The sequence below is a fragment of the Sturnus vulgaris genome, chromosome 18 (assembly GCF_052056855.1).
Source record: "Sturnus vulgaris isolate bStuVul1 chromosome 18, bStuVul1.hap1, whole genome shotgun sequence".
NCBI lineage: Eukaryota > Metazoa > Chordata > Aves > Passeriformes > Sturnidae > Sturnus > Sturnus vulgaris.
Window position 1 is genome coordinate 11,114,682 of NC_142260.1, and position 11,875 is coordinate 11,126,556.

General features: G+C 46.0%; 2 protein-coding genes across 2 annotated transcripts in view; one reads left to right on the forward strand and one right to left on the reverse strand.

Moving 5' to 3' along the window:
• QSER1 (glutamine and serine rich 1) overlaps positions 1 to 1,064 on the reverse strand; it is a 44,051-nt gene extending 42,987 nt beyond the window's left edge. Inside the window, exon 1 of the mRNA XM_014884591.2 lies at positions 934 to 1,064. Coding sequence (XP_014740077.2) covers positions 934 to 1,049 — 116 coding nt within the window. The 5' untranslated portion in view covers positions 1,050 to 1,064. The remainder of the gene's footprint in view (positions 1 to 933) is intronic.
• Positions 1,065 to 1,866: 802 nt separating this feature from the next.
• CCDC73 (coiled-coil domain containing 73) overlaps positions 1,867 to 11,875 on the forward strand; it is a 90,015-nt gene continuing 80,006 nt past the window's right edge. Inside the window, exon 1 of the mRNA XM_088175416.1 lies at positions 1,867 to 2,659. The gene's annotated coding sequence lies outside the window, so the exon portion shown is untranslated. The remainder of the gene's footprint in view (positions 2,660 to 11,875) is intronic.

Consider the following 11,875-nt stretch of genomic DNA (forward strand, 5'->3'; position numbering starts at 1 on the left):
AACACAGATTGGAAAAAAAAAAAGAAGAGTTCTACGGCCTGCATTATGAAGAGGTCAGACTAGATGATTGCAACAGTCCTTCTGACTTGATAATCTATTAATCTTATCAGACATGTCTGACCACTTTCAGAACCAAGTGCAAAGTCATCTATTAGCGCACCTATTTTGACGGGATATTTTTAGCCCGAGACTCTCTTTTACCTTTAAACGTCGACGAGATAGGAACTGCAGATAAACCAAGCTAGAGACATAAAAGGCAGGCGATAACGAAAATCTCATCGCCTAGAGAATACTCGTTTTAGTTGGCAGAGTTACACAATCCAAAAACAACCCGAAGCCAATAAGATATCCTGCATTTTCCCCGCACTTCCCGGAACTTTGCAGAACTCTCCGTGGGACTGAATCGCTCCAGACAAGTTTTGGCTGAGAGGAGGCTCCGCACGCCCCGGAGCAGCGCTTTAGAGGGAAGAGGCTCGCCAGGCTCAGCGGAACGCACAACAGCGGAGAAATGGAAGGGCGCGGGGGATGCTGGCGCGGCGCGGCCGGCCCGGTGCCCCGGCGGGCAGCATTGTTCGGGCAGGCAGCGCCGGTGCCCGCGGCCCCGCTTCCCTCCGGGAGCCGGGCAGGGACGCGTGAACTCTTGAACCCGCGCCGCAGCCCGACGCGAGCCTCCGGGGCGGGGAGACCGCCCGCCCCGCCGCCGCCACCGCCGCGGGCCGCCGGGGACAGCGGGGAGCCCGCGCCGCCGCCGCCGCCCCCCGCCCGCCGGGACGCGGCCTCCGCCGCCCCGCCCGGCCCGGCCCGGCCTGCCCGGGGCCGCCGGGCCCCGCTCGCCCCCCGCCCTGCCCTGCCCTCCGCCGGGGGCCCCTCGGCCAGGCCCCGGCGCGGCCCCCGGCCTTTCCTGCCGCAGCCCCCTCGGCGGACCCTCCTCACCTGGGCTTGAGGCTGCCGGCGCCGCGCTCGTAGGCCCAGGAGGCGGCGGGCGGCGCGGTGCCCGGGGCCAGGGGCTCGGCGAAGCCGGGGGTCGTGGGGTAGTTCCTGTCCATCATCGGGGCCGCGGCCGCGGGGGCTCCGCGGGCGCCCTGCGCGCAAGAGGGCGGCGGGGACCGAGCGGGGCGGGGGGGGAGCGGCGCCTCATCCGGGGCGGGCAGCGCCGCGGCCCCGTGCGGCCCCCTGCGCTCCGCTCCCGCTCAGCGGCGGGCGGCGGGCGGAGCTGCGGGCGGCGGCGGGGGTTGCGCGGCCGCCGGACCCATGTCGGGCTGCGCGTTCCCAGGATGCTCCTCCCCCGCCAGCGCACTGGGGCTCACGGGCTCCGTGTCCGAGGGCAGGGAGGCCGCGGCGGAGGGGCTGCCGGGGCCGCCGCCAGCAGCGCCGGCGGGGGGAGCGGGAGGAGGAAGAGGAGGAGGTCTGTGACTCGCGGACGGGCGGCCGCGGCCCGAGGGGGAAGCGCGGCGGCGGGAGCGGAGCGTGGCGGGGGGCGGTAGCCGCCACCGGGGCGGGGTGGGGGGGCTGAAGGCGGGGACGGGCGGGGTGGCGGTGTCGGGTATGGGGGAGGCCGGTTCCTCGGTGAAGTGAAGCGCTGGCGCTTTGTTGGAGGAACCGGGGCGGGGCCATGTTGTTCCCGCGGAGGGGAAGCGCCGCCAGCCGCGGGCTCCGGAGCGGCCGCCGCCGCCGCCAAGATGGAGCCCGCCGGCCGCCCCATTGTACCGCGCGTTGTGGCCTGGCACCGGCACCGAGCGCTGCCGCCGCTCCCCGGCCCGCCCGCCCGCCTGCCCCCGCGGCGGGGCTCGCCACCCGCCGCCTCCTCCTTTATGCGCCTCTGTGTCAGAGCTTTCCAAAGGACTCGAGCATTCCCCATCAGTAAGTCACTGCAGGCCCGGGGCCTGAATGGAATCGTATAATGGGATCAACAGAATGCTTTGGATTGGAAGGGACTTCAAGGATCATCCAGTTGGATGCCCCCTGCCATGCGCAGGGACACCTTCCACCAGATCAGGTTGCTCAAGGCCCCATCCAACCTGGTCTTGAACACTTGCAGGGATGGAGCAGCAACAATTTCTCTGGGCAATCTGTGCCAGTGCCTCACCCTCCTCACACTAAATAATCTCATCTTAATATCTAATCTAAACCTACTTCCAGTTTGAAACCATTACCCCTTGTCCTATCACATGCCCTCGTCAAAAGTCTCTATCCAGCTTTCTTGTAGTCAGCTAGCAAGAGACCAGAGAGAATATCTATTTATTCTTTCTTTATTTTTATTTAGTCTAAATTTAAATGGTAAAACTTCAGAGAGGTTCCAGAGGCCTCCTTTAGCAAGGACTGGCTAAAGCAGTTTATTTTTATTTAAAGCAATCTAAGCCACCTGATTTGTAGACAGTAAATTCCTGTATCTTTTGCTGAACGCTTGTTAAAACAAAGAATAAGGGAAACGGGCACCATCTGCACAGAACAGGGCAGGAGCAAAGGAGACATCAGCGATGTGCAGGGGGGTGATGGGTGAACTGTGGTGTCTTGCTTTCCCTGCAGATTGAAGATAGGCAGGCCGAGATGAGCAGGAGGAATGTGCCTCAGAGGTAAAGATGAGGAATATGCTCTTGAAAAGAGGGTGACTGCACCTGAAGGCATTGCTCAGAAGAGGAAGGTGTATGCTAATGAGCGAGTAAGTCTTTTGAAGATTCAGTTTGTAGCACTCCAGGCAATACTGAACCACAGAGTGAAATGAATTCTGTAGTGAAATGCGTTTAGAAACTTGGCTACAGCCAATCAGATTAGATGGTAAAAAAAAGTTACAAAAACCTCAACGTTGGAATGAAAAGATGGAGTGATCAGTATTAAATGAGAAAGCAGAAAGATACGAGACTTCGGGAGGAAAAGCTGAGGTCCTGCTTTTCTCATGCCTAATTTCAAGATGCAGCAGGAAAAAAATGCAGCCGTGGATGGGGAGGGAAAGAAAGGTAAGTGTGAAAGTCATCAGCACCGAGGAGAGGAGCAAAGTAACCCAGAGGCCAGGGCAGAGGGTGGAGGGAGAAGCAGCAGCTCACCAAAGCCAGAAACCAGCAGAGTGAGTTTTCCTTGTGTTTGCATAAGTTAGCACCTGTATTGCTTGCAGCTGGAGGAGCATGTGGGGGGTGGGAGACCCTTTCTTTCCTTGGGAAACAGGAGCGTTGCTGTTTTACATATGAACGAGGCCTGATGACAGAAAATGACTCCAGTTTTATGCTGATAGTGAAGCCTTTGCCTGCTGATACTATTGAAAGTGCCATTTCCAGTAGGGAAGGACCCGCAGTTTTTTATTTTCCTGCAGGATCTCCACTAATCTCCATTATATCATTACACTTAGAGCACATTGTTTCCCTCAAGTGGGCCTGAGAGGAGGATGATACATAGTACTGATATGAAATGCCTTTTCCATCTAGTTGAAGTATTTGGTTTTCTAGAGTGAATGTGTTGCTGTGGAGTTTCTTGTCCGAAATTTGGAACGATATATTAATAAATTGTAAAACTGCTAGTGTCTTGTTTGTTTGTTTGTTTTTCTCAAGTAATGGCAACATGAACTGTAAAGAGTACCATTATGTTGTTTATTTCCATTACGGGACTGCTCTAAAGAGAATGTGGGGGTGGGTACATGTCTGTAAAATCATGTTATACCAGAAATTGCAAACAACAAGCGCCCGTCCAGATTTACAGGCAGAGAAATATAGACAATGCCTTTATAGCACTAAATGAACCACAGGCACAGTGCTTCCCTGAACATTGCTGGAGTAGATCCTTTTTTCTGGCAATCAGACAGTGAAGTTGAGTGAAACAGAAATTGTAACAGCTGTTGTTAAGCTTAATTTCTTTTACATGGTTTTAACAGAGGTGGAGTGTACTGAAAGCTTAATCACTAATGTCCATAACCATCAGATAAAGTCAATTTATCCAGTGATTTTCCTGTATATGAGAGAAATCTTGTCCTGAGATCATTCAGTGAGGTTTCTGCAGTTTTCTCGTTAAACTGACCCCTGCTGCTCATTTTGTCCTCTGTCTAGGAAATATTTCTCGAAGTTTGTGCATTTTATCTTTTTGTAACCAAATGGTATTTTGTAACACTTTTCTCTAAGACAACAAAAGAGTATGTTGAAAAGTGCTTTTACAGTATCCTGGTATCCAGGTTACTTATAAGCAGCTTTTCTGAAGGATCTGTTCAGGGATAGAAAAATTCCTTTGATAGATCATGTTAATTAGATTTTAAAAAAATGTTTAGATTAAAGTGTACATATTAAAATGTATATTTAGAAGTTCTGTTAGGTGTGTTAATGATTCTGAAACTTGGATTCTTGTCTTAATAAGGAATGGTTTTGTTTCAAATGCAGCTGTTACTTGCTGTTTAGGAACTGAGCTCTGGTGGGCTAAAATGCCTTCTGAGCTGTAGTTCATAACTTAGTGCCTGTAGCCAGTAGTGATATTGTATTGCTTCTCTCTGAAGTCAAGGGTTTAATATAATAAAAATATATTGCTGAAACATAAGCCAATTCAGTTTTTCTTTCTATTTAAGACCAAAATCTTAAATTGTAGCACTGTAACACAATCTGTGCAGCATACCAGCCTGGAGCAGTACTGATTCTTTTTATTTCTCATTTTTCTCGCTAAACAAAGAGTCTCCACTTGGAAAAAATAAATCCTTTATACAGTCAAAAGATGTCGTTTAATAGCTAGGAGACAGATATAAGCACTTAAGGTAACACTTTAATGGGAATCATCTGCTTGAGGTCAGAGGCATGATCTCTGGTGCTGCAGCATGTGCTGCTGCCTCCAGATGTGGTGTGGCAGCAGGGCTGGGCTGCCTCAGCTGCTTGCTGGCACCCAAAGGAGAAGGCCTGACTGTCCCTGCTTCACCCTCTCACTCTAATGATGTGTTCTGGCCACTGGGTGAGTAATGAATTCACTCCACTGGCTTACCTTTTTCATGTTTACCTTCTTCTGCCAGACATCATTTTTCCATAATTTTGCAGAGCTGAGTCAGCTTGCCTTTGTGTGCAATGAGAGCTGGCTCAAGGGGACCAGTGCTAGTGTGCAGCTGGGAGGACATGACAGGGAAGTTTTACTTCTGATGATGAGATGTCTTGGCCCATGGTATATTCCATAGGGAAATCTCCAGAGTGCAGGAGTGCACTCTGCAGACAGTGATGGGCTCCTCTGCCTGTGTGACACTTCAACCAGAATCAAGCCAGCTCTGTTGCAGAACTGTGTGAGCTAATACACACTGCCCCTTAGAGAAACTTCCCTGTTTCCTCTTTCTCTTTAAATCATTCACTGTTACACAATGCTGAATGACAATATTGCTTTTTGAGGTCTAGTTACATGTTTAGAGTGAACATATACCAAATGAAATGCAGGATCAAGCTAAGGGTAGTTGGCAGTTTTCTGTGATTTTATCATAATTAAATCAATATATTAATCACAGATCCAGGGCCAAAATCATGCTCCAGTTCATGATTGGCATCAATGTATTTATTTGTAACTGATTGATTGATTGATTTATTAACTTCTTTGTTGCATGGTGTGCTAGAATTATTACATATGTTACCAGAAAAGTGTCAGCAAGTGTTTGAGTTGAGTGTGGTTGTTTTTTATATTGTATATCATAGAATCATAAAATAGCCTGGGTTGGAAGGGACCTTGAAGATCATCCAGTTCCAGCTCCCTTGCCATGGACAGGAACTCCTTCCACTATCCCAGGTTGCTCAGAGCCCCATCCAACCTGGCTTTAAACACTTCCAGGGATGGGGCCACAACTTCTCTGAGTAACCTGTGCCAAGGCCTCACCACTCATACAGCAAAGAATTTTCCCCTAAATCTAATGTAAAGCTACTCTTTTTCATTGTAAAGCGTTTCCCCTTCTGTCACTACATGCCCTTGTTAAAGTCCCTCTCCACCATTCTTGTAGGCTCACTTCAGGCACTGGAAGGCCACAATTAGGTGGCCCCAAAGCCTTCTCCTTTGCAGGCTGAACAATCCCGATTCTCTCAGCCTGTCCTTGTACACGAGGTGCTCCATCCCTCTAATCTTGGTGGTCTCCTCTGCACTCACTCCAGCAGATCCCTGTCCCTGCTGTGCTGGGAGCCCAGGGCTGGATGCAGAGCTCCAGGTGGGATCAGAGCAGAGCAGAGGGGCAGAGTCCCCTCCCCAGCTGCTCTCACACTGCTTTGGATGCAGCCCGGGCTGGGATTGGCTTTCTGGGCTCCAGGTGCACATTGCTGGCTCATGGCCAGCCTTTCACCCACCAGCACCCCAAGTCCTTCTCCCCAGGGCTGCTCTGGACCTGCTCATCCCCAGCCTGGATCGATACCAGGGGCTGCCCTGACCCAGGTGCAGCACCAGCACCTGGTCTTGTTAAACCACAGGAGATTTCCATGGGCCACTTCTTGAGCTTGTCCAGGTCCCTCTGGATGACATTCCCTCCTTCAGGAGAGTCAGCTGCAACACTGGAGGATGGGATATACAAGACTGGCCATGCAGAAGGCTACGTGGTGTGTTACAGCTTTAATGGTGTCATGGATGTCAAAATACCAGGACAGCACCACTGGGGTCCTTGTGCATGGGGCAGCATGTGGAGATTGTTCACAGGGCCAGCAGTTGCTGCCTGTGCTTTTGGCATCCTGTTTACTGCAGGTACAACAAACCTGGCTCTACACTGTTGTTCCAATGTCTCTCTATCCCCAGTGCTCTCTTCTTTCACAGAAAGCATTGCTCCTGTACTTTGCTTTTCCATAAACCAGATGATGCCTGGTTTTGGTCTTGTTCTGGCTCTTTGAGTTTAAGTGCCAAAATATTTTTTCTTCCTTTAAGTGGCTTTCAGCTAAACCTGTAAGCTGGCTTTGCAGCAAAATTCTTAGTATGCTTTAGGGAAATCTTTGGTGGACTGAAAAGATCCTGAGAGAACAGTTAGATGCACATGCTGGATCAGCAGCTTTACCTGTTATTGATGGAAGAAAGTAGTTAAAGGCAGAGCATGCAGTTAATGTTGTAAATCTGAGATTACAGCTTGGTTTTTGCAAGTGGACAAAAAGGATTGTATTTCAGCACATAACAGTACTTTATTTTAGAACTCTGTATCCTCTCAATTGTTTGGAAACTGTTTTGGAGACTTGAGACATTTTTCAAAAACTAATGTTTCAAAGATAAAACAATCAAATAACTTGAATATGTCTCATCAGCTGAAATTTGAAGAAGTTCAGGCCAAAGGTGAATTGAGTCTGATGCATCAACACATTGTGAAAAGTGCACAAAATAAAGATTTCTGCAGCACAAGTTTCTGTTGAGCACTGTTGGACAGCTACACATGCTGGATGCAGCACCTTTGTGCAGGCTGTGGCTGCTGCCAGCCTGTGGTATCCTGCATGAGCAGGAATGAGTGAGTAGATCAGATAGGCAGTAATAACATGAGTCTTGGTTAGGTTTGTTATTAATCACTGACTGCGTTGTTTGTTGTTGTAATTGTGATTCTGACCAAAGCAGAAAATTGCAGTTGCTTTAACAGATTAGATTTTGCATTTAATTTGGCATGTGGCCTCTTTAAACATAAAGCTAGGCTTTAAGATATGTGTGAATAGGGAAGAGAGTGCTGCCTTTCAAAGAGTGCACTCTATCTTGGAACCTCACAGCAAATACTCTCCTTCTTTGAATTTCTTCACTTACATTGCTCTGTGCATTTATTTGAAAACTTGAGTATATGTACAAATAAATGAAGCAAAATCTTCAGAATTCATTTTATTGAGCTAAAGTTGATCTATAAAAGCTTGACTTCTGCACAACAGAAGATGATGGAGCTGGTAGAAAGCTCACTGCAGCAATGAGGTGAAAGGTCTTGTTTCCTTCATGTTCCCAATCCTCCTCCTGGTCATGTGGCTCCACTCCTTCCAAGGTGCCACCACTGGCACTTGTGTTCCCTCAACTCACACACTCTTGAGAAAGCTGTCTTATGTTTTCACTGGATAATTCATGAAGGGATCTAGTAAGGGCCAGAACTGGTATAAGGTAAGTGGGAGAAATGTGCAATAACATGTAGTAAAAAACCCACTTATATAAAACCTTTCATCTTGAACAAACTTGTGTTTTTAATAGGGAGTATTGGATTTTAACTCTTACTAGAAAATACTTTCCTTTGTATGATATCAATGCTGGGTGTTTAATGTAATATAATGGATGTTTATGTATTTGGTACTTGCTGATCTTTAGAAAAATTGAACTGAAGCTTAAACTACTGATTAATCAGAGGTTTTTCTTGTTTCTTAAATGAGGCACATAATGAGAATGAAGCATCTATCCCATCAACTGTATTTTAAATATCAGTTCAGCTGACTGGTTAAAAAGCTTCATTGGATGTTCAAATATAGGAGGAGATTTGGGTAGTCTGTGGGGAGCTCAGCTCCTCTTGTATGGTTGGAAGAAAAAGCACAGCTCTGACTATTTTTTTCCAGAGGATAAATCAAGAGTGGCTTAATTTAGTGAAATTCACTGAGCTCCATATTTGCTGTCTAGTTGCCCTCCTTCCTCTGTGAAAATTCACTCACACTGTATCATGTGTGCCTCCACTTCAGATTGAAATCACCATTATCAAATGAGGAACTCCTGCTTCCTGCCTTGCTTCTGCATGCCTGTTCTGGTCCTCACTGGAGGGATCATATTTACTTCACTACCCCTAGGAAAGTGGTATTTTTTGGCCACATCATTGTGTTAAATCTTCTCACCAAAGGCCTGACAGAAGTCAAGGAAGATGGGAGGGTTGACACCTGGTTAAATTGGCTTTTGTCTTGAAGAGTCCAGTGACTGCAGTTCATGGTTCAGAACCTCAGATGCTCAGGTAAACTGGAGCAGTGGAGCAGGAAGATTTTGTCCAGAGTAGAAATTGCCAATGTTAAAGAAAACAAACCATGGCCCTTTTCCCTACCAGTGAGTTCTATAAGGCATGAGGAATCATACAATAGTGGAATAATTTCATTTGGAAGGGAACTTTAAAGGTCATCTAATTCCACCCCCCTGCCGTGGGCAGGAACACCTTTAATGCATGGAGCCCCATCCAACATGGCCTTGAATGTTTCCAGGGATGGATCCTAAACTGTGGCCAACCTGTGCCAGTGTTTCACCCCCACTTATGGTAAAAGAAAAAATCTTTCTTGTATCTAATCTAAATCTGCCCTCTTTTAGTTTAAAACCATTAAACCACTAGTCCTGTCACAACAGGCCCTGCTAATAAGTTTGTCTCCATTTTTCTTGCAAGCCCCCTTTAAGTGCTTTCAGAAGAGGGCATGTTGTTACCAAGAAAGAAATCAAAAGAGCTGTCAGAGGTTTTTTTCATTTTTTAATCATAGGCTAAATTAGCATTTTCTCTTTCCCAGTGATTAATTTATATTAATGTTTATTTCAAAATTGTTTTACAAAATAATATACAGACTAACAGAGCTTAAAATATTGCTACCCATCACCCAAAAAATGACAGCAGTTGAAATCAGAATTAAATACAGCCAGTGACAAGTGCATTCAAAATGTTCTGACAGATGAGTAGAAGGAAATATGTTCATAAGATTAAGTAAGTGTTTATACAGTTCAGAAATGACTGGAAATAGTAAAAAAATAGCTAAACAAAGAGCAGGTTATTTGAGAAGATCTGCTTAAGATTTTTGAGAGGAAAACATATGCAAGTTCTTTATTGTGGAAATGAGAGTGATAAATTTGTAGTGACAGGAATTAATTGAAAGATGTTTACAGTAGAGAAAGACCATGCTTGAAATATTTGAAAACAACTTTTGAATCTGGAATTTCCTTCCTGTTCTCTATACCACATTGAACAAGAGAGGATAGCAGCAGCAGAACTGTTGTTGGCAGGAGAGACTGTGGATAGAAAAGTTTGATTTGTTGCTGGGTTTTGGCTTTTTTTATTACTTTGATTGTTTATTTAAAGCTATAAACAGTGTTGCTAATAAGCTGCAGGTAATAAATTCATCTTATTCACAGCTGGTAATCTCAGGAATGATAAGGAATTTTGCTATGCTTTTTACATTTCAAATGTAACTTTTAAGGGCAGATCAGACTGAAACATTCTAGTTAATAGAAGTGGGCATCATAACAATAGAATACTCTAAACTGGGCTTGGCAACAGCATTGTGGTAAATAATTTGGCAGAACATTACGCTTTTTATTACCTGAAGCTATCAGTTATCTCATTTTTTGCTCCAGCCCCAGTTCAGCTGAAGCCAATAAAAACCTTGCCATAGCCTTTGACAGGACCAGAATCAAATGCTTCACAACTCACATTTTCCTGAGCTGTGGTGAGGAAGTGCATTTCCACGTGGTGCTTTGGTTTTGCTGTTCTAATTAATTCACGAAAACCCTGGCAAGCCCCAACCTATGAAAGCATAACTGATAGATCACACAGCAGCTTTCTTATTGCAGCAGTAAGGAGGTTCAGTGATTTATTTATCAACTGACACAGCCAGAGATCACTTTCCTCACCCTTATTATTTGCCCTAATTAATAAACTGTCTTGTTTTATAAAAGGTTGCATGCTGTAATCTTCTGTGATGCTGAAAAGGCTGTTCTGGAAAATTGTTCAAGGCAATGGCTAACAGCACTTACAGTGACACACTTAAAACAGAATATGTGTGTTTACCAGTGTTTTGTTTAGACATTTGTTTTCAACTGTCATAGTCGATCTCTGTTAAATCACTTAAAATCCACTGTCCTTCCTAAAGGTCCTGGAAAGGAACACCAAAATCAAAACACTGATAATTTGCATCTCTGTACAAGTTAAGTTAACTTGCTGCTGCTTTGCTCCTCAAAAATCTTCCTCCTCTTCTTCCTACTTAATCACAAAATGCTTTGGATTGAAAGGGACTTGCAAGATCCTCCAGTTCCAAATCCCTGCCATGGGCAGGGACACTTTCCACAGGACCAGGCTGCTCAGAGCCACATCCACCCTGGCCTGGGACATTTCCAGGGATGGGGCAGCCACAGCTTCTCTGGGCAGCTGTGCCAGGGCCTCAGCACTCTCACAGTAAAGAATTCTTCCCAAAATCCAATCTAACCCTGGCCTGTGTCAGTTTAAAGCCATTCTCCCTGCTCCTACTACCTGGCCATGGAAAGGCCTCTGAAGTACAAGTGGTTTGCTGCTTTATATGTTCTAATAGCAACTCCATTTTCAAAACAAGCTACATGTAAAATTTGGAAGCGTGGCAACACTTCTAAATTAATATCTCCCCGTGGTCTGTCTCTTGTCGATTTTCCCTCTATTAACCCTGTTGAATCATGAGTTCTAAAAAGAGACAAGATACAAGGTAAGAGTGGGCCAGGAGTCAGTGTATGAAAGGAGGAAAACAAACTCAACCCAAACAACTGCCATTCAAAGGAATTTTCTCCCTCCACAAGGAGAGGTAAGTTTACACTGTATTCAACCAAATTTTAAACTTTGCTCCTTCTTTGTAAAAGGCAGGATGTGTCTTCCAAATTACCCTGCTATGTCAACCAGTGTTTGAATGTCAGTCCCTGCACATTTTCAGGGTCTAAGGTGCAGCCTCATTACTTGAGTAAATTTGAGTATATTACTCTACTGAAACTGCATTTTACTGCCCAAACATTACACCATTGATGTTTAACAGTTGCAACCTCAAGTTTTTTTATTGATTATGAAGGACAGTATTTTTGCTTGTATTGCATGGAATCAGTTGCAAATAATTTGTAGGAATAGTAGAAAGACCAAATTTCCAGTGATTGAATGGGATTCTGTACAATTTCTGTAGTGTATTTAAAATGTGGCTTTGCCAGATGTCTGTAGTAACACCAAAGAATCTCTGAATGCTCACGAGTCCCTTTCCTTGGAAATGTTTCTGTCAGTTCC